General features: G+C 63.8%; 1 protein-coding gene across 1 annotated transcript in view; it reads right to left on the bottom strand.

The window, feature by feature from the left end:
* SPNS2 (sphingolipid transporter 2) overlaps nucleotides 1–21,631 on the bottom strand; it is a 33,849-nt gene that overhangs the window by 7,018 nt on the left and 5,200 nt on the right. Inside the window, exons 2-9 of the mRNA XM_040629840.1 lie at nucleotides 14,586–14,651; nucleotides 6,306–6,442; nucleotides 2,657–2,808; nucleotides 2,416–2,482; nucleotides 1,347–1,489; nucleotides 1,015–1,167; nucleotides 727–916; nucleotides 391–456 (exon numbers count right to left, since the gene is read on the bottom strand). Of these exons, the coding sequence (XP_040485774.1) occupies nucleotides 391–456; nucleotides 727–916; nucleotides 1,015–1,167; nucleotides 1,347–1,489; nucleotides 2,416–2,482; nucleotides 2,657–2,808; nucleotides 6,306–6,442; nucleotides 14,586–14,651 (974 nt within the window). The remainder of the gene's footprint in view (nucleotides 1–390; nucleotides 457–726; nucleotides 917–1,014; nucleotides 1,168–1,346; nucleotides 1,490–2,415; nucleotides 2,483–2,656; nucleotides 2,809–6,305; nucleotides 6,443–14,585; nucleotides 14,652–21,631) is intronic.

Below are 21,631 nucleotides of genomic sequence, written 5' to 3'. Positions count from 1 at the left end.
GCCCGGCCCAGCCGCGGGCGCTCAGGCAGGCGCGCCTGGGACCGGGGCTGGGCTGGGAGGGCAGGGCCTGTGGAGCTCAGACCCAGGGGAGGAGCTGGCAGGCAGCACCCCGTCAGGCCAGCCTGGCACTGCCAGCCTCCTGGCCACGCTGAGCCTGCAGACACCCCTCTCCCTACCCAGTCCCATCCCCATATCCCTGCTTGCCCAGGGCTCTGCTCTCAGGCCCCAAAGCCTGAGCCCCTCCCTGCCAACAGGCTCACCTCCCCAGCTTGCCTGGCCTTCCGTCCACCCCCCACAGGCCCTGTCAGCCTCCCGCCTCTTCACCAGCCTCTCCAGCTGCCCCAGGAGCCCAGGGCCTGGGTTGGCACGAGGGAACTTGGCCCGCCTCACCATGAGGATGTCCGCGGTGATGGCCCAGTTTGAAAAGAGCAGCGTCTCCCCAACAAAGATGCAGATCTGTGTGGAGACCGGAGCGGCCATCAGAGCCCTCTGCCTGGCTGCCGGCAGGGAGCCCCCCAAGCCCCCACCCCTCCCGGGCACTCAGTCTCCCAGGGATCTGCAGAATACAGGGACTTCGAGGCCGGCCGACAGGCCCTGGACAGGGCGGCCCTGGGTGGGCAGCGGACAGAAGCCTCCCCTGGGGAGGGGCCCCGCGCGCCAAGCCGCACTGCCTGCGCCGGAGGCCAACCCCCCCACCCCCCGCCGTGCGCCCTCCGCCGCACTCACGTAGGCGCCCACGATGCTGCTCTTAGCAGCCACGAAGATGAGGCAGATGAAGATGGCCGAGCCCAGCATGCCCACGGCGCACACCAGCGGGTCAGCCCGCTGCGTCCGCAGGCGGCACCAGCGCGTGGCTCCGGCCCCCGTGACCACACCCAGAAAGCCAGTAAAGCAGGTGATGGCCCCGAAGATGAGGCTGTGGCAACAGAGGGCAGCGGGCCGGGCGGGTGAGGTCGGGGCTCTGGCGCCCCCGCACAGCCCCCCCCCGCCGCCTGCCCCCCGGCCCGGCCCCACCTGTCCTTGGCCCCGCAGGGCGGGCTGCTGCACGTGTCCGCCGTCTTCTGCACGACCTGGGCACGGTGCAGGTACAGCGGGATCCACATGCCCAGGGCCCCTGTGGCGAAGGACACGGCCGACGTGGCCAGGGAGGAGAAGACGTAGCTGCGGCTGGGGAGAGGCCAGGGCGGCGGCACTGAGAGGGGCCCCCCGAGGCCGCCCTCGCCCGCCCCCTTGGGCTCCGCCGCAGGGGTGATGGGCACCGCGGCAGCAGAGACCAGGGTGGCCCCGCAGCCAGGGTCCTCTCTCCTCCCTGGCCCCTCCCGCCAGACCCTCCTGGCAGCACTCACTTGCGGATCAGGGCCTTCATGTCCCGCAGCCACGAGCTGTGCACCTTGAGCTGGCCCCCGAGCTGGTCGGCATGGCCTCTCTTGGTGGCCGGGACCAGGACAAGGATGAGTGTGCCTGTGATCATGCCCACGATGGGGGACACCTGGTGGGGCAGGAGCACAGGGTAGGACCCAGGCCATGTCGGCCCTGTCCCACCACTGAGCCTCCGGGAGCTCCCGATGGGCCGTCCGGAGCAGGGGGCCCGACGGGAGGGGGCTGAGGGATGCATGGAGGACGGGGGACAGACCGCTGGGTGAATTTACAGGTGGAAAACCAGAAGGACGGATGATGAACGGCAAGGACGGAAGCAGAGGGACCGACTCTGAACCCATGATGAGGAGGGGGCGAGGGGGCCTGGGGAGGGCCTGGCGGGTGCGATGCTTCCCGATGATAAGCAGGAAGGTTACGGCTTGGGAGGGGGAGGGGGAGGGGGAGGGGCCCACGGGAGGGGCCCACCCACGCAGTCTTCCCCAGGTGCAGCCCAAGGTCGGGAACAGAGCCTGCGAGACAGCACCCCTCACCCGCTGGAGAGCAGGGAGGCCCGTCCCCCACCACCACACCACCCCCCCCCGCCGCTGAGGGCCGTGAGCCCATGGGCGGGGGAGTTCCTCTCTATGCCCCCCATCAAGAAATTCCACGGAGGCTGCTTCCTTCCTGCTTTTGAGGAAAAAACACTTTGTCTTAAGCTTCCGCTCCTCCGCGAGACTGGGGATCTCTGTTTCCTCTGATTGCACTGTCCTGGGGCCTTGGCAGACTTGCCTGAATCCTCCCTTAGGACAGGAAGGGGCTCCAGACCCCAGGGGCCCCCACGCCGAGGTCGCGTCTCGGCCTCCCCCTAACACAGGGCCAGGCTCCAGCAGGACATGCCATCGCAGACCGGGAATGTCCTGACATGTGGGAGGGCGTCCCTTGTCCTGTCCGCGCGGGCCCCTGACGCCACAGGGCACTAATCTCGGGGGACCTGGAGGCCGAGGCCCTGTCCGAGTGTGTGGGGGACCCGGGGCAAGGGCTGGTCCGGGGTGTCCTTACCCGCAGGGCCCAGTGCCAGTCTCCGGCCGCCTGCTTGACGCTGGAGCCCGTGATGTAGCCCAGGCCGCTGCGGAGGGGATGGCGCCGTCAGGCCGCGCGCGGGGCGGGGGCGCCCACCGGTCTACGAGGCAGGCCATCCACCCCCACCCCCCACCCCGCCTGCTGGCATTGCTCCAAGGCTGGCCCCCGCGTGTCTGGGCGGCAGAGGCGCAGGGAGCGGGACGTGTGTGGGGACGCTCACCTGCCCAGCGGAATGGCGAAGTAGAAGACGGACAGCATGAGCGTACGTGTGTTCTTGGTGAACAGGTCGCCGATGATGGTGGGGGCGATGGTGGAGTAGCTGGCCTCACCGATGCCCACCAGGCCCCGGGACAGGACCAGCAGCCAGAAGTGCTGCGGGAGGGGCGGAGAACGTGGGGTTCACCCTCGGTCCCCACGCCACGGCCCAGCCCCCGCGGGCCCGGCAGCCCGGGCAGCGGGCAGGGCCTGACGCCGGCCACGGCGGGGTGCTGGCCACGGCTCTACAGGTCAACAGCTGCACGTGTGGCCCAGACAGGCCCCTCGGTGTCTCCGCTGCCCCCCCCAAGGGCAAGACCTCCTCCCTGGGCTCTGGCCCCGCCCCCGGCAGGGCAGCCGGGCTGACCCTGGCAGCACAGAGGACCCCGTGTGCATGAGGAGCAGGCAGGGCAGCCCGTGGGCTCCGTGCTCCCCCCCAACACACACACACATCAAAGAGCGAAGCCCAGCTGAGCAGGGTGGGGCCGTGCCCGCTGCCAAGGGTCCTCCCCCTTTGATGTGGACCCGGCCCCTCCGTCCCCCCAGCTGCGCAGGGCCTGAGAACCCGGCCTGGTCATCTTTCCCCGGCCCCACCCTGACCGGCCATCCGGCCAGCTTCACCCACACACTGCCCTCCTCCGGTCTCCCGCTTCCCTCTCTCCCTCTGCCCTTCTCCGCCCGGGCCCGCCCCCTGCATCGCCCGTCCAGCCCTGTGCCTCACCTCCGTGTCTGTGTCCCCCGCCTCCTCACCTCGCCCCTTTCTCGGGCTCAGCTGCCCACTGCCTTTGCCTACTTTGCCATTGGGCTGTCTTGATTTCTGTGAGCTTTTTATGTATCGTGGGCCCTGACCCTTTATGACACACGCGACGAGCAGTGCCGGTCACCTTGCCTTCCACTCTGTCTGTGGGGTCCTCTCCGACGCTGTCCAGCCTGGTGGTGTCCCCGTGATGGGGTCTGGATGGCACGTCTTGCTCAGAAGGGCCTGCCCCACCCCAACACGATGACGATATTCCCTAATAGCTCATTCGCTATGTCGGATCTCCTCGTTCTCCCACGCCTCCCCCAGGAACCGCTACACCGTTCCTCCCTTACGCTGCGGCCCCACCTTGTCCTGCACACGTGTGACAGCAGCACCGCGTCCCCCGCACGCTCTCAACACGTGCACCCCAAAGGACCCATGCCGTGCCTCCCGCCCCGCGGCTCGCTGTGCCCTCATTCGCGTGTTCCGGAAGCCCGTGGACGCCGCTTGCCGTCGATATACTTCACGCTCCTGCGGCCCAGGGTCTCGCCGCGCAGGCCGCCTCTCCTCTTACGAGACCTTCACGAACGCCGTGGCACGCGTGGGCCGTGTCCGCGGGCTGGGGCCCCTCCCTGGGGAGTGCGCCTCAAAGTCGGCGGCAGGGACGCGCGCGCTGGTTCTGCGGAATCCCGGCGCTTCGCCCTCCGCAGCAGCCCCGCCAAGTCACACTGTCAGCGGCAGCTTGCGTAACACTTGGCGTCTGCAGCTCGCTTAGCTGTGGCCCATCTGATGGGTGTGAAACGCCGGCTCGTTGCCGTTTCAATTTGCATTCTCTGGCGACTGGAGTCAAGCACCATCTCCTCCTGGAGTGGCTGCGTTCACCACCCTTTGCCCACTTTCCTGCCGGGTTATTTGGCTTTTTCTTGCTAATTCGTAGTTCTAGATATTTATACGTTGTTTTCTACTTTGTTTTCACCTGCCTGGAACTTACTTTGAAATACGCCTTAGCTTTCACCCAGAGGGACAGGCGATGCTGCCCGAGTGCACCTGTCACCCGACGCTGCCCCCCCCGCCACGGAAAGGGCTCACGGCCGGCCCACTGTTTGGGTTAGAATAGCACACCGTGGGGACCGCCAGGGCAAGGCCCTTCCACGGTCATTCCTCACCACGTTCTTGGCTGTTCTGGGCATTTGCTCTGCCAAGTCAACTTCAGAATCACACTGCCCAGGCCCGTCGAGAACCCCCGTAGGGCTCGGACTGTGAGGGCCATGAGGCCACAGACAACTGGGGTGATCCGTCTCTCTGCACCCGCCCGCCTGCCCACACCCTCAGACCCACCAGCACGGCGGTCCTGGACTCACGGCTCCATCCCAGGAGTGGCACCATGGGTCAGAAGACCAGGGGCCTGGCCAGGGGCAGGGCAAGGCCCAGAGGGGCCCAGAGGCTTCTAGTCCATGCCCTATTCTTGATGGTGGCCTGGAGCCCACCTGGGCCTGATTGTCCTCCGTGAAGTTGTACCCCAAACCTGCTGGTCCCTCTGCCCCTGCCTCCAGCCTCTTCCACTCCATGTCAGTCTGACTCACCCCTGCCCTCAGGAGGAAGACCAGACCCTCCAGCCTGGCATTCGAGGCTCCCCATGACCTGGTGCCTGCCTTCCTTTCCGGCCAAAACACTCTCCTGGTGTGGGGACCCATCCACACACCCCACCATTACTGTTTCCATGGGTTTGCTCCCTCTGCCTATCCTCACCTCCCTGTCCTGCCTTCCCAGCTCAAATGCCACCTCCTCCAGGAAGCCTTCCCTGACCCCATGGGCTTCGAGAGACTGCTCTCCCTTCAGTGAGGACTGCCAGCACTTTGCACGTCGTGAAGTTTGTGCACGTGGGGGCTCCCGTCCCGTCGTCCCACAGCCAGCCTGCGAGCTCCCGAGGACCGACACGCTCCAGCCTGCGAGCTCCCGAGGACCGACACGCTCTTCCCTTTATGCCTGAGGCCCAAAGCTCCTTGAGGACAGATCCGGTCTTCTCTCCTTCTTCCTGTGTCTCCACAGCAAGCACCACGAGATGTCCTTCCTCTGCTTGAACACCCCTAGTGATGGGAACTCACTACCTCTCAAGGCAACATGTCGGCCTCGTGGAAGAAAGAATAGACACTGACTTGTTGCACCCTGCCACGTTCCGGAGTCTGAGCACCGCGAACCTTCGAGCTGAGATCTTTCCATTTCACAGCTGCAGAAACGGGGGTGCTCCGATCACAGGGCTGCGTGGACAGCAGCTGGGACATTCAGACCCCGAACATCATTACGTAGAAGCGCTGCTTGCCGCCCTGGGGCTCTGACCCGAGCCGTCAGCTGGCTATTGGACAAAAAGCAAACTGTACGGGGTACCCGGCTGGCTCAGTCAGTAGAGCGCGTGACTCCTGACCGCGGGCTCATGAGTTCAAGCCCCACACTGGGCATAGAGTTGACTTAAAAAAACACCAGCGAAGGAGCAAACTGTGCAAGGCGCAGAGAGGCGTAGTGACTCACCTGGGGTCACACAGCGAGATGATGGCAGGGCCCTACCCCTAGACCAGACTGGTTCTGCTGTTCCTCCCAGAATCAGAGGCAGCTCAGAAAGAGGAGGCCGCACAGGCCGCCTGCGAGTTCCCCGGCTCGGGCCAGCAGCAGGGAGGCCCTCCCTGTCTGCAGAGCCAGCTTACAAAGTACCCGAGACCCCTCATCCCACTGCACTTGGAAGACGCCGCCCGGGGTCGAGCAAAGAGGCTGGAAGCCCAGTGTGGATGAAGACCAGTCAGCGAGGTAGCCGGCGCTGGAGGGAGCGGGACGCGCGGGGGGATGTGCACGGATGCCGGGAAGGAAGCCCGACGGGCCTCACCTGCTGAGGGATGAAGGAGCTGGAGAAGGTGACCGCCGACCAGAAGAAGATACCACAGCTGAGGATCACCTTCCTGTTGAAACGGTCGCCCAGGTAGCCGAAGACGGGGGCGGCCACCATGAAGCTGCAGATGAACACTGTGCAGGAGGGGAGAGCGTGATGGGGGCAGGGTCCCCGGCTGCACCCGGGGCCGCGCGGCCGGCCCGAGCCCAGGTACCTCCCCCGCCCGGCCCGAGCCCAGGGTCCAGCGGACAACCCTCGGCTGGGGCCAGGGGCAGAGGAGCCAGCCTCGGGAGGCCCACCTCGGCCAGGCCTGGGCCCAGGAGAGGGCTATCCTGCAGCCCTCCCCACTTCACTGCGGGCCCCGCTTGTCCAGGGGGCGAGCCCTTGGGGGACTCGTCAAACAGTGAAGATCGATGTGTTGAGCATTTTACACGCCAGGAGCCGTGCCAGGAGCTCACCCCCTGGCATCGTGGGCATGCTCCAACCCCACCCCATCTCGCAGAAGTCGGGGGAGGAGACTGGCCCAAGGCCCCGCTGGCAGCAAAAGTCCCGTGGCACTTCAATCCCCTGACTCCGGAGCCCCCGTTCCTTGTACCCCTCACACTGCTCTCCTTATTATACTTGGGAAAGAGGGTCACCGAGGGAAGGGACCTGCCCAAGGTCACACGGCACATCAGGGAAGAACTGGGCCCGGAGCCCCAGGTCTCCCACCCTCACTCGCAGCAGACCCTTCACCGACACCTGCAGACACCGTCTCTGTTCCTTCACTTATTCGTCCATTCCGCAAAACAGACAAAAATTCCTGCCCTCTTGGGCAGAAGAAACCAGTGATAAAATGCAAACTGTGGTGTGTCAGATGGTGACAAGGGCTAAGGGGGGTCACAGGGCAGAAACAGGAGACGGGAAATAAGTGTATGAGACAAAGCAGATGCTACGACTTCAAACCGAAGGGTCAGAGAAGGTGACACTTCAGCAAAGACCTGGAGGCACTAAGGAAACAAACCATGCAAATATTGGGGCAAGAACAGCAAGTGCAAAGGCCCTGGGGCAGGAGTATGCTTTGCATCGCTGAGGAACAGCAAAGAGGGAGAGTGGCTGGAGCAGAGGGACGGAGGAGAGAGGCCAGATGGGGCAGGGCCTCACAGCCCACTGTGGTGACCGTGGTTTCCATGGCTGAAAAGGAAAACGCTGGGGGATGCCGAGCAGGGCAGGGACACGACCTGGGTTTGCTCTTATAGAACAAGAGAGCGGCAGCGTCTCCGAGGACTCTGTGGGGACGCCACTGCCAGTGACAGGCGGGGCCTTGGGGCCCCAGGTGGGACAGAGAGGCCCAGCAAGGCAGGGTAGGCCCTAGGGGTCAGGGGGCAAGTCCGCTCCCCCTGGAAGCCCGTCCCACAGCTGACGGGCAGATGGCCAGACAAAGGCCGAGGGTGGGCAGACGAGGTGGCCAGTTGGCCGGGCTCTGACCACCAGGCTGAGCGCACACACGGGCTTGGCTTCTCCCTCAGACCTGATGCCGGCAGGCGGGAAGAAAAGAAAGAGGGGACGGGAAAGAGGCATGGACGAGGTGACCGAGGGTGAGGGCTGGGCTGGAGGAGGGTGACGGTCTCCCCTCGTCCTGGTGAGCAGGACGGTGAGTGTGAGGCTGCTGGGGGCACAGGGGCCTGGGGCAGAACCAGCATCGAGGGGCATGGATCTGGGCACCAGGGACCCTGCTTGGGCTCGGAGTCAGCTCTGTCCCTTCCCACCTGGGTGACCTCGAGCAGGTCACTACCTCTCTGTTCCTCCGTTCAGTGCTGTGCTGATCCATGTTTAACAACTGGCTCTCCAAGAAACTGGGGGTGAGGGTGGCGGGGGCCCCGACGGGGGTTTGCCAGCTGGCGTGGCGTGAAGACGCCCACCACGGCTGACCTCAGGCCACTGAGTCAGGAGGGGGTGTGCGGTCACACGCGGCACGCACACTCCCGCCGAACAGGGGCAGGGGCGGCAAACAGCCTCGGCGACACAGGTGACGGCTGAGCGCCATGCAGTGATCAGCGAGTGACGAAGTTTGAGCATTCGCCACCTCGCTTGTGACCGTGAGACACTGAGCTCTGCGTTTCCATAACTTAGTTTTTGGTAATGGTCATGTGTAACCAGCTCCCACGATTCCTGAAAATCTGTCGCCTCTCACGGGCCAGGCTCGTCATCCGAAAAAGGAAGATAAAAATAGCAACTCCGGGGCTGCTCGGAGTGTGGGGTAAGAGCGCGCAAGGTGCCTGACACCAGGCCCTGCCCAGAGCCCGCGGCCTCGTCAACACGGGGCCCTTGTTTAGATTACTCAACACAGAAATTACTTCCTCATATTTAGAAAAAGAATTTTCCTGCTGGGCCTGCCTCCCAGGACCTGCCTGAGATCAGACCAGGATGTGGGTCTCGTCAGGATTACACATATTAGGGGAGGAAGAAGAATCATTCCTTCTGTGCTGGGGGGTGGGGTGGGCAAAAAGAATCAGAGTCAGAGTGACCCCTGTCCATGGGTTGCCCAGTTTGAAGGGGCTAAAGTGCCAGGAAACCAGCAAGGAGGGCCAAGGACAGTGAAGAGAGGCGTCATGGAGGCGGTGACATCAGAGCGGGGCATTGAAGGGTGCATAGGAGTTTACCGGGATGCGCCTACTTAAAACCAGGACTATACACTGTAAATCACAAGTCTGATCGGCAATACCGCATGAGGCTAAGGAGGCGTGGTGCTTACTGTTACCAAGAACCTCAGCTGTCATTACGGAACGCTTACCGTCGGCGGGTCCGAGCACACGCCAGGGACCTAAGCACCGGTCACCTCATTGCTCCTCACTAGTCTCTTCATCCCACAGGAAGGTACAGAGGCCGAAAGGCGTGACGTCACACAGCTTGTCAGGTGGCTGAGCCAGACATTAAACCCCATCTGTCTAACTCCAGGGTCCTCGCTCTAAATCACACTACAGACTGCAGCGTGGGGGAGGGGGACAGCAGGAAGGTGGGCCAGGCCAGAGCAGGGGAAGGCGCTGGAGGAGCCCATGGACAACCACAGCATGTCCGCTCTCCCCCTTCAAAGAGAGGGTGGACAGGTCCAAGGAGAGAGCTGCCCTGGGCCATACCCACCTGCTCCCCACAGCGGAGCAGACCCCTGGCTCTCTGCTGGCCCATCTGAGAGGATGGCAGCCCAGGACCTCAGGTAAGGCTCCTGTGGGAGCAGAGACATCCTGTCCTCACTGCCTGGCCCCAACCGAGCTCCACCACATCATCCCATTTTAGAGCTGGGCCACTGGACACAGCGACACTCCTGAGCCTGGACCCTTGGGGACAAAAGTGTCCAGGGTCGGGATGGACAGCGATAGATCCGTCTTTGCAGGACCCCCCCCGCCCCGTGCTCGAGGCAGACAAGAGAGAGGACCTGTCCGGGCCAGCCTGGGGGCCTGAACACATTCAGGGCAGGGAGAGAAGGAAAAGCATTCCCAGCAGAAGGAATGGCAGAGGACCCCGGTCCCTGGCAGGGGTGCAGAGGCATATGGGGCGAGCAGCCACTCTGCTGGAAATAAAGACAGCTGGGCTAGAAGCTTCCCCTGCCCACCACTCCCAGCCCTGCAGTCTTTGTTGGAGGAGACCTTTCTGGGCAGCCCGGCGGCTTTCCCAGCAATTCCCACACGAGGACATCCTGTGGTCCGGGTGTGGGGAAGCCCTCAGCAGCTCACGTGTGCTGAGGTCACAGGACGGGGACAATGGGGCCCGCAGGCAGGGAGCCAGGGCAGAGGGGGAAGGGCCTCGAGAGCCTCTCTGTGGGATGGGTGGTGCCCCTGCCCCACAGGGCTGGGGAGAGGTCCGTAAGGGGCTGCCCAGTCTCCTGAGCCCCAGGGGCAGCATGCTGGCTGAGGGCCTTCTCTGCGGCCTGCAGAGGGGTCCACACCCAGGCGTCCAGGACCACCCTGCTGAGGGCTCCCCTCTGACCCCGCCCGTGGGGCTGCCGAGCCCCTCTCGGGGTGCACTCAGCCCTAACCCCAGAAGATGGTCCTGGAGCTGGAGCGGCTGAGGGACCCCTGGGCTCCCCCACAGTGGCCTTGGAGCTCAGGTCCAGCCCCCCCCCCCAGCCTAAGTTGAACCAGGGCTATTTTTACAAAGTCCAAATCTAGCCGAACTGTTATTTGGGGAGACTTACCATCCTCCATCTCCTGTGGGCAGGGAGGGTTACTCAGGCAGGCTCTGCCCACAGGACGTGGAGGACGGACGCCCAGGCAGCCGGATGATGGGGAGGACCCAGGACAGCCTGGCCCCGTCACCGCACGCAGACTTCCCGCAGGAAGAATGGGAACCCCTCCTCCCTGCCACTGCTCAGGACAGAAGCCCTGGGCTGGCCCCTTGGGCCTCACGGAGACGGGACAGGACGGTCCCAGGGGCACAGTCCCTGGGGGCAGCCTGGCTACAGCCTTGGGAGCGAGGCCAGAAGGAGAGCACCCCAAAGCAGAGCTGCTGTCTGGTTTCAGTCTGAGCTGGCTCTTCCTCTGTCCTCTGTCCCCACTCTGCCCCCATCCCCATTCTGGAACATCCTCGTGACCGCTCCAACCACAGCCCCCGAGCTGCCTCCCCTCTCCCGTCCACTACCACGCTGGGCCCCGGAGAGAATGTCTGACAGGGACCCGCCCACCCCAAAGCTTTCTCTGGCTCCCCGCTACCCCAAACGAAAGCCAGATGCCTTTGGCAGCTGACCCTGCCCCCTGCACAGCCTCCCCGCCCTCCGCTGCCCCCCACACGCCATCCTCCAGTCACCGGAGCCTTCACTCCCGCTCCCCTTCCCCCACCTGCTGCTTTCCTCAGACCCATCTTCTGATTTGCTAATTTTCTCTTTGACTGGGTCTAATCGTTTCGTTGTTCAATTTCTGTGCTTACACTTTTCACTTCCAGAATTTTGAACTGAAGTCTCTAAAGTGGCAGCTCCCTGTTCTCCCTCGGGAAGGTGCTGCTCCTGTCTTGTGAGTTCTGCTCTTTCTATGGACCTTGAGAAACTAAGCTTGCGTAGCCCTGAAGCCCTAAAGGCAGATCTCTTGCCCGGACTCGCTCAGGGTCGGTTTCCCCATTTTCCAGCATCGCCTGGCACCCTCCCTGGGGACTCTGCTCATTTTCGGTTTGAGTTTGTCCTCAGAGGCACTGCCATCGCAGTCCCACACAGGCCCCGGGTCCCAAAGGCTCCCCTGAGGGGCAGCTCTAGATCCCCCCGCGGGGTCCTACGTGGGGAAGGGCCTGGAAACAGAGCCAGAGCCAGATAGACACGTCCTCCCACAGACAGAGAAACTACCACTGGCCTGGGGGCACAGGCAGAAATCGGGGAGCTTGCCCGGGCTCTGGGGGGAAACCAAGTCACCATGCGACGCTGGAAGCCGAGGCTGCACGGGCCCCCCTCAGAGCAAAGAAACCCCGGAGCCTGGACACGGGGCCCAAGAGCTCTGTGGAGCTTCATCGTGCTTCTCTACTTTTTACGTATTATTTAACATTTTTCATCGTAAAAATGTTTACACTGAAAATACCGTAACAAGCTCCCGTGGCAGATACTGGACCCCAGGCGCTCTGCACCACTCGTCTTTAATACCAGCGCCCATTCCTGTTTTTCGGTTCAATTCTCCGCGTCTGGCACCTGGGAATTCCCCTGCTAGCTTGGGCTTTCGAGCTCAGCTATGTAATTTCAGTGTTTTCTTGGCATCTTTTATCCAGCTCGGAGTGCAGGAAGGAGGCGGGCTGGACGACCTGTACCCTGAACAAACTCTAGCTCATCCTTCAAAGCCCCACTCAAATGTCCCATCCTCGGGGATTTCTTATCCACCTGCCACCGGGCAGAGCCAGGTGCAGCCTTGCTGCCGTCCCCGCCCCCCCAATGCCCAGGCCCCCACGGTGCCCCCTGTGCCTGGTGGTGACTGGACACGTTCTCCGTTCCCACGGAGAGAGGGAATCCACTGGAATGCAGGGACAGAGCCCGTGGCAGAGCCCAGCCCAGGGCCTGGCCAGCAGGGGGCCCAGCACCAGCCGCCCTTTGGGTGTGGGCTCTGGATGCCCCTGGTTTCCCAGGACAGCAAGAGCTGTCATCATGGAGGCTCCCGCAGGGACTCGGGCCCGGCTCTCGGCTGGCAGCAATCTGCAAGGGGATTGCCGAAGGCAGGCTCTACCCAAGCCCGCTCTCAAGATCTGGTCCCAGGGGAAACGGCAGGGGCAGGCCCAGGCCTGACCCTCAGCCACCCCGTCTCTGGGCACAGCAGCCCCTGGCACCCACAAAAAGCAGAAAACCCTGCTCGCAGCCTCGCCCTTTGATCTGGGCAAACAGCAGCACCCGGCCGGCGCCCTCCACCTGGCTCCGACCTTATCAGGGGCTGGGGAAGAGGCAGGTGCCTGGGGCCCAGGCCAATTAGCTGCTTTGCCTGGTTGCCCACTGAGTCACATCCTGGTCTCGCTTGCCTGGTCTCTAGGCTTCAGCGGCCATCCCGGGTAGGTGCTAGGGTGAAGGCCACGGGGTAAGGGGCTCTGAGAGACCACAGCCCAGAGGCACCCACCCTGAGAACAGACACGCCGGAAGCTCAGAGCCCCGGAACAGGCCTCTCCAAGCCCGTGGCCCCCTGCGTGCCGTCCCCACGCCACGAGGACGGCCTACACGGACCCCCTTTCCAGGCCCGCAAGTCATCATTCCTCTCGACCTCTGCCCCTTCGTCTGGGAAGGAAGGCTTCCTTCAAAGGGGGCTTCTAGGAGGAAGAACCGGGGAGGATGATGCTGGTGGCTCTCTTGTCCACCTGCAGCCAGGTCGCCAGGGGTCGTGGGGGCTGCCGTGCTGTCTGTCTCTCAGCCAGGAAGGTGGCCGAGGACATAACTATAGCAGCCCCAAGAGCCTCACAGCCTCACAGCCTCCCACCCTCCCCGGGAGGCTGTGCTGGCCCTGCCCTCACTGGTGGGGGCTGAGTGGTGGAAGCTGAGGCAGATCCTGGCTCCCTGTCAGTCGGCAAGGCCAAGGCCAGGAGGGGATGAGATCCAGCCGGCCGGGTCCCCAGTGACTCAGGGGCCACAGGGGGGGGCGCTGGAAAACTGGGCTCTCTCCTGCCTCCCTCTGCCGTGCTACGCCTGGCTGGAACTCTCTCATCCAGGCTGAGTGGCAGGCACCATGTGCTCAGAGCCCAGGAGGCTGGAGGCACCTGTCCTGGGACGGCTGACTGGCTCAGGCCCCGCACGGAGGCCCAGCAAGGGGGAAGGGCCAGGGGACAAGTTCGGGTGCATGTCCTGGGGGGAGTGATGTGGGCAGAGGCAGGGGCTGGCCACATCAGCCTTGCCCCTCGTCCCAGCTCACGCAGCTGTCTGTTGGGGCTGAGCCTGCAGCTATCACACCGTCTCTCTGAGCCCCAGAGCCCAGCCGGGAAGGAGCCCAGGCTGCAGGGTGTGCGGTTGGTGGTGACATAGCAGCCCACAGGGCGCGGAGGCCTGGCACAGCCCTCCTTGGAATGCCACCTAGACAGGTCAGGCGGGTTCCTGGACAGAGCCGGCTCCCTCCACCCCTCCCTCCCCGGGGAGCCCAGGCCCGGGAAGGGGTTCATGCACTGGAATGCGGACCACGCAGACTTCCTCCCACACATCTGACCGGGCCTCACAGCCACATGGACTCCAGGGCCAAAGGAACCGGGCCCCTGGCCACACGGCAAGCTTGGGGCCACGGAGGGGGTCGGCCAGGGACAAAGGAGACACGGCACAACTGCTCACGGCCCGCCACGCTGCCCAGCCCGGGGGCAGAGGACCTCAGGCCCAGCAGCAGCCCATGACCCAGGCTCTCAGGCTCCTGCCCTGGGAATGACCGAGGGGATTTCCTGCTTTGACATCTAAGCGAGGATTCCCAGCCTGAGGGTGATGGAAGCAATGGGGGCGGGAGGGGGGTTGCCACGGAGACAGGGTTACCAAGCCTCTGCTGACACCGTCCAACCCAGCAGCTAAGGTGCTCCGTCCAGCAGCCTCAGGGTGGAACCTGGGCCACCGGGTCCAGATGGAGCCCCAGGACCCAAAAGAAGGGTCAGCCCTAGGGCCGTGGGCCGTGGCCGCACCCCTGTACTCTCTCACTGCCCCCTCAGGCTGTTAGTGGTCTATGTCACGAGAGGAGAGGTAGGGGCTTGGGGAAGGGAGTCTTCGGTGACCTACAACCGAGAGATGTGGACGCAAAGCTCCTGTTCTTTCCCTCGAGTCACAAGAGACCAGCAGGGAAGGTGCAGCCGGTGTGGGGGGTCTGGGGGGTGGGGGGCGGGCCTCACCTGACTGCAGCAAGCCGGCGCCTCGGTCCTTGACCCCAAAGTGCTGCTGGATGTCCAGAAGGACGCCTGGGAGGGGAAGACAGAGGGTGCGTATGTGTGATGTCCGGCCTCCCCTACCCCTCAGCCCTCCTAGGAGACCCCAAAGCCAAGCCCAGGCCTCTGCCCACCCGGCAGGGCCCAACCTGGCCCCATCTACAGAACGCCACCCTGCCCAGTTTGGCCAGGCCACGGGGGACTTTGCAGACTGAGCTGCCATGCTGCCCCCACTGGGCCTCCCGTGCTCACCCCCAGGATAGGGTCTTAGCCCCTCGCTCGGCCACAGCAGGGGCCGGAGGCACAGACAAGCAGGGCTCCTCCGTGGTCACCAGGCACCTGCCAGCCTGGAACTCTGTGTCCCCCCCTGCCCTCCGGGGAGCCCAGAAAGCCCCTGAGAGCCGCCAGGAAGCCTTCCAGCCAAGGAGTGGGCACAGGGGTGGCAGGCAGCACTCACACGTACCCACTTGCACGTGCACTCACTCACCCAGCTGTCCTCGGGATTATCACCAGGACCCCCACTTTTCTGACACCAGAGCTGAGATGCAGAGGGAGGCAGGCAGGGCTCCAGGGTTCTTGGGGGGAAGGGGACCCCTCGAGGCCATGCCTGCCCTTCTCCAAGTCCTGGCCATCTCTGCTCTCCCATCAAGACTTGGCACATGGGGGGGGGGTGGCGGCGGAGCAGGGGAGACACAGCGAGAGGAACTAGATGTCAGCAACAACCGTGGGCAGACAGAGCCATGGCCACATGGGGGCCAGCAACCTCCTGGACCTCCCTCCCCTCTCCCAGAGCTCAACCAGGCTCCTAAGCAAGCCCCCAGCTCTGCTTATCTCTGAGGACAGCAGGCGGCTGGGCCCCGGAACACCGCACATGTGCACAGAGAAGGGATAGGGAAGAAAGGAGCGCGGTGGGGGGGGGGTTGCCCCAGAAGCTCCCCATGCTGGGGACTGAGGAAGGGACCAGGCCTGCCTTCGGGGGACCCTCAGAGCTCATCATGATGACCTGGTGCGCATCTCAGAGCCGTGACTGCTTTACTGGTTCAAGCCCCGCGTGACCCTGCGGAGCCTGACCCCGTGAGGCTGGGACTATTACCCCCGGACAGACAGGGAAACTGAAGCACAGGGGGTTGAGCCAGCCCCAAGTCATACAGCAGGAAAGCGGGCAGACTGTCCCCCCAGGCCTGCCGGAGGCTCCCGTCGAGGCTGTCCCCCTGAGAGCCATTTCCTGGGACGCGGCCTGACAGCCGAGAGACACTGGCCTCCTCCTTGTGAATGCCGAGTGCGTTTACCGTAATTACCCGTCATGAAGAGGCTGTGCGAGGCCCAGTTAATGACTTAATAACGTAGGCGGGCTGTGGCCGTGCCCGGAAGGCGGAAGCCTGGGGCCTGTCCCGGGCCTGCGATGGGATGGGGATGGCAATGGCGGGGCCAACTGTGGGCCCGACTGTGGAGAACCACTTGCACTCACCTCCAGCCCCGCAGCCCATTCGCGCCCACGTCTGAGCCGGGGCCTCCGCTCCCCTCCCTCGCTCACACCCTCAGTGTCTCCCGTGGTTCCCCAGTGCCTCAGACAAGGACCCTGGCCTTTACCAGGCCATGGGCTGTGGGTTCAGCCCCTCCGACCCCGCCGCCAGCCTCACTTCTCAGGACACCACCTGCCCCCCTTGCCATGCTCCAGCCTCCCAGACTATTCATGGCTCCCAAGTGCCCACCCGTGGGCTGTGCTGTCCCAGCTGCTCCTTCCAGACTAGTTCAGGCACCTCCTCTTCTGGGAAGTCTTCCCAATTCCTCCCTCTCCCATTCCCCTCAATAAGTCAGGTGCCTGCACGCTCCCCTGTCCATTCTTGCGTTGGCACCTGTCACATGAGGGTGCATGAGTTCTACGGCGAAGACACGCAGAGACACGGACACCCGCTCCTTGGGTGCACCGTGGCTAGGAGCTAAAAGCCAGCAGTGACAGTCGCTGCTAAGGTCCAAGGGCTGGGTGAGGCTCTGCAGAGGCTCCCGCCATCCTGTGGCTACCTAGGATTCTCGACCCCACGTTCCCTGTGTCACACGGCACACAAGGGTCCGGCATGAGGCTGGAAACCAGGCCCGTCGGCAAAAACCAAAACGTGTTCTTCTGCCCCTGCATGTCCCTTGCTCTTGTTGCCCCCCAGCCCAGGGTCCGGCACCCAGCCCACCCACAGAGGCCATTCGTGGACAGACGGGTGGGGGAGTGGACGCTGCATCCCCCTCCAGCAGGAGCCGCTGCAGAGCAGGGTGGTGGCAGGTCATCTGCAGAACCCAGAGCAGAGACTGGCACACGTCAGGTGTGCTGAGGGACAGGTGCAGCTGGGCCGTAGCAGGAGGGCAGGACTCCCCCGGGGCCGTGCGCAATGGGAGCCTGTCCACAGCCAAGAGGAGGGCAGGGGGCTCACTCTGCGGGGAGGGGTAGCCATATCAAAACGGTCATCATGAAGACAGCTTGTGTCCCCAGCAAATCCAAACACTCTTGCTTCTTGCCCCAGGCGCATCCTAGCTACCTGACCAGTCGTGCTCTGCCCCCTGCAGCTCTTCAAGGCCGCAGGTCTGCCGCTGCCTCCAGGAAGCCTCCCTGGACTTCCTCTGATACACAGAGCTCTTGGGAAGGGGGAAGAATATTTTTCCACATCCAGATGGACATCCTGGGAACTCCTGGGCAGGCCAGACCCCAAGACAAAGGACCCCAGCACCCCGGAGCCCAGGCTTGTGTCCGCGGCCTGAGCTCCAGGAAGAACCTTCCCTGGGAACAGGGCCTCATTGAAGCCGTAAGGGGCTGTTTTCCCTCTTACGGGGCAGGAAGGGGCTACGGCCACAGGCGGTGAGATCTGCGGGCCGCTGGCTCGGGAAGCATGTGTCACAGCGGCTTGCCGGTCGTCTCGGATTTTCCTCTGGGTTCCAGCCTGGCTTGGGCCCACACACCCCTCCCTTCTTCCCACCACAGCCTTATTTTTAGCCTCTTTCCTGGAGGCTGAGGTTTGGTGGGTCACAGAACGGGCCTCCCGCCCAGGACCAGCCTCCTACAGCCCAGGCCAAGTCCCTCCACCAGCCTGGGGCGTGCAAGGTGGGGCCCCCAGCCCACACGCAGCCCCCAGCCACCCGATGGCAACGACTGCCAGTCCAGCCTCTCCCGACCCACAGCCAGGATCATCCCCACAGGGCCTCCTCCCGGGCCCAAGAAAATGTTCTGGAGTAGCGGAAGCGTCTGAATGTGCTCCCCTGCTGACCCCCAGTTACACCCCTCCCAAGCCCCAAGGGTCTCGCTTCTTGTCCAAGGCCAGCTGTCCCTCCTGCCTCCTGGGCCCTGGGGCACCCCCGGCCTGGGCCTCACTTCTGCCTTCTGCTCACAGATGTGCACACCCCTCTCTCGCCCCAGTGGTGAAAACAGTTCTGACTTGCCCCTTCCGCCTGCCCCTCCTTCTCGGTCCCTCCTTCACAGCTGAAGTTCATAAAAGACCCCCAAAAACTCAGTGTCCTCCCCTCCATCACTCCCCTGAAACCAGACCCCCAGAGGCTCGACCCTGCCCCCTTCCCCATTCCCAGGGCAGCCACGTGGTGCTCCCCAGCCCAGAGCCCCCTCGCCTCCCGCAGCCCCATGTGTGGGCCCCAGAGAGCCCCTCTTCTTCGCCACCCGGCCTCCTCCTGGGGCTCCAGCATCCCTTCTGCAGCCTGACCTCATGTGCATTTCCATTTCCCCCTGCGTCCTGGGCTCTGGGCTCAAGGAGCTGACGCCGTGGCCTGGGGCTGTCAACTCTGGCGAGAACTGAGTCACCCGTGAGTTCCTCCAAATTCACTGGCCCGACCCCTGGTCAGGAACACTACCAACCACAGCGCTACCTGGACTCCCTACGGCCGCCCCAACAAAGCCCAGACTTCCAGCGTGGGAGGTCACCACGACCCAGGTGAGACCCCGGGATGCACTGACTCGCTGCCGGGGTGACTCGAAGCCACTGGCCTCGCAGCCCAAGGCCCCTGTGTGGTGCGTGGCACAACCTGCCGGCCCGGGAGCCTCGACGACAGCCGGGCCCTCTTCCCGGGGGGGCTCTGCCTCCACCCGTATCCAGGGCCCAGACCTGAGGTCATGTCTCCCGGGGGCTGCCCCCCGACCCCTGCCTCTGCAGCTCTTGTTGAAGAGGTGTCTGTAACCTCGAGAGCTGGCTGGACACGGATATTCATGGTCCCCCCCATCACAGCCGCCCCCATCACAGCCGGTCCCCCCTCATCACGGCGGGTCCCCCGGGAGACCGCAGAGAAGCCAGGTCCCGGTCCTGACCTGCTATCACCGAGGCCTCACCAAGCCCAAAAGAGAAGAGGAAATCACACTGACCTTGGGAGCCCCCAGCCCAGACCAGCCTCAGATGCAAAGCTGGGGCGACATGACCTTGAAGTCTCTTCCTGCCTTGTCAGCCAGGGCTGGGCACTCCCCCAAACACAGGCATCATCACCCCACGTTCACCCTGCCTTTTTCAGAGCAGCAGACAACTTAGCTGAATTCCCAAGAGCATGGCCTCCGGAGGCCGACCATCTGGGTTTAAATCTTGGCTTCTCCACTTACCCTGCTGTGTGACCTTAGCCAAGTTACTTAACCTCTCTGTGTCTTAATTTTAAGACCTGCTTCATATGGTTGTGAGGTTTAAATGAGTTAATCTGTATAAAGTGCTTAGAACATTGCCTGGCACATAGCAGATAATCAGTAAATATTATAAAATACCATCAGTGATCGCTAACTCATGGGGCAGGAGCCCCAGGCCATGACCAGAGAGCAGGGCGAGCTCCCCCGTCACTGTTCTTTTCTCCAAAATGGGACAGACGGCTGGAAGGACAGGGCCTAGGGATGTGAAGGATTGGGCCATGCCTGCCATTGGCTGGTCCGTCTCAAAGGGACGGGGTCCTCTGTGGAGGCCTCCAAGCTGGCCCAGTCTAGAAGAATCACCCCTGCTCCAACGCTCAGCCACAGCTCCCGCCCCGGTAATTACAGGAGCCTGAGGGCCTGGCTCTGCTGACCTGGCTCTGGAAAGCTAGGGCTGCAAGCCACAGGCTGGCCCTGCGGGCACCCCCCGCCCCCACTTGAGGGGACTGGCCAAGGTTAGTCCCTGAAGGCCGGGACCAGCCTTCACGTACGCTCACTTCTAACCTGCTCCAGAGCTTCCGTGGGGCCACCTCCCGCTGCCATTCCCTGGGGGAAGCTGAGTGACCTCCGGGAGCATCTGGTCCCTGCTCTGACTGCCCACCTGACAGCTCCTAGGACCCCCGTAGGTCCCAGCCGCATGTGCCCTAAGTCTCCACCACACTGGTCACGCATACACCTGCCTACGCCAACCCTCCTACCCCATGTCGCCTGACAAATCTGGGTCATTACTGTCAGAACGGCTTGGCGGTCATCTCCACTGGGACCGTGAGGTGGAGGCCCCCAGCCCCAGAGCCTCCTCCCTAGATGACCCAGACTCGAAGCCCGTGCCCCTAAAGAGCACAGCAGCTGGCGCACCCCTCCCTCTCTGCAGGTCCTAGAAAGGAGCACACCCCTGTCCAGCCTGGACCCCCGGGGCTCAGAGCCCTACCCCTCCCACCAAGTCTCAGTGCCCAGAGTGGGCGGGGAAAGGCAGCCTGGCCTCTGTCCCGTGGTTCTAGTCTATCATTTGGGGCCAGCTTTCCTGGAACCAGACTCGGCCTTAGTAATTTGGGGGCTCTGCACAGCCACTCCTTGCCTGACGCGCCCCCCCCCGCCCCTGCCCCTAGCCCTGTCCTGGCTCAGGGACTCCCCAAGACCACCGGGGCCACCCTTATCCTGACCGGCAGACCTAGGATGAGGCCGGGGCATGGGGGAAAGATAAGGCCTCAGGGCTGCTCCCTCCCCGTGCACTGCCTCGGTGGCCGAGACCCACAGCCGCGCCCACCCTCTCAGATGGCAGACGGAGATTCAGAAGGTGACACGGGATAGAGGCCACAGAGCCAGGCAGGAGCGGACCCGTGCTCCCCACCTCATCCAACAGGCCGCAGAAAACTGGCTGGGACCAGCCCCTTGCCACCTCCACACCAACTGCCCTTATGATTGCGAGAAACAGCGAGTGACCAAGCTACAACACCCCTCCCAGGTGCAGCCCTGGACAGTCTACAAAGCCCGATCGCGCTCCTTGCTTCCCAGGACCCTGTTTGGCAAATCCGTGCTTGACGGTGAAGGGACCATGAGGAGCACATGGAGCCAGCCGTCTGCAGGGCGTGGACCCTAGCCCGGTCTCCATGGCGGCAGAGGGACACCTGTGGGGAAGCCTCCCCACCCCACCCCCAGCCCCAGCCTCCAAGCTCTGCCTGGTGCCTCCCTGCTGCTCCCTTCTTGCTTCTGCCCTTCACCCAACTCCCCCGGGACCCTTTCGCCAGCCTCCCAGCTGCCAGGAGAGGGCCAGGCCCTCACAGCCCACAGAGGAGACCAGAGAATCACCTCCTGAATGTCCAGGAGCCATTCTGCCCACGTGGGGGCGAGGAGACCCCTCCGCCAGGGCTGAGGGCGGGGCAGATGGGGCCCCTCCTGACCACTTCCCCCATGTCCCTCCCATACACCTCGCTGTATGGTGGGGACAGAAGGGCAGCACTGGCCCCAGCAACAGGGCCTGGGCCTTAGCAGGGTCATCCAAACCTACCAGGCCCCTCAGCCCAGAAGGATGGGCTGGGGTCAGGCAGGACCGGGTCAAGCCAACCCTGCCACTCAGCCGCTCGACAAGGGCCCTGGCTGGGCCAGCCCCCCATGCCTACAGGGCCACGCAGATGACGGAGCTCAGCCCCTCGAAACGGGGTAGGTGTGCTGAAAGACGTGGTAGAAAGCTGGGAGTTGGGCTCAGCCCACAGAGCTGGGGAAGCCTTCTGGAAGGAGGGCAAGGCACCACTGAGACCCAGCAGGGGAGACTGAGCTCGGCTGCTTGCAGCCACTGGGGAACTGGCCTGGTTGTCCCGGGGAAGGAGGGTGCAGGTGGAGCTGGGGGGGGAGGGCGGGGCGGCGC

The sequence above is a fragment of the Ursus maritimus genome, unplaced genomic scaffold (genome assembly GCF_017311325.1).
Source record: "Ursus maritimus isolate PB19 unplaced genomic scaffold, ASM1731132v1 scaffold_14, whole genome shotgun sequence".
Taxonomy (NCBI): Eukaryota; Metazoa; Chordata; class Mammalia; order Carnivora; family Ursidae; genus Ursus; species Ursus maritimus.
The sequence above is the reverse complement of the archived record's forward strand: the minus strand, read 5'-3'. Positions and strand labels throughout refer to the sequence as shown.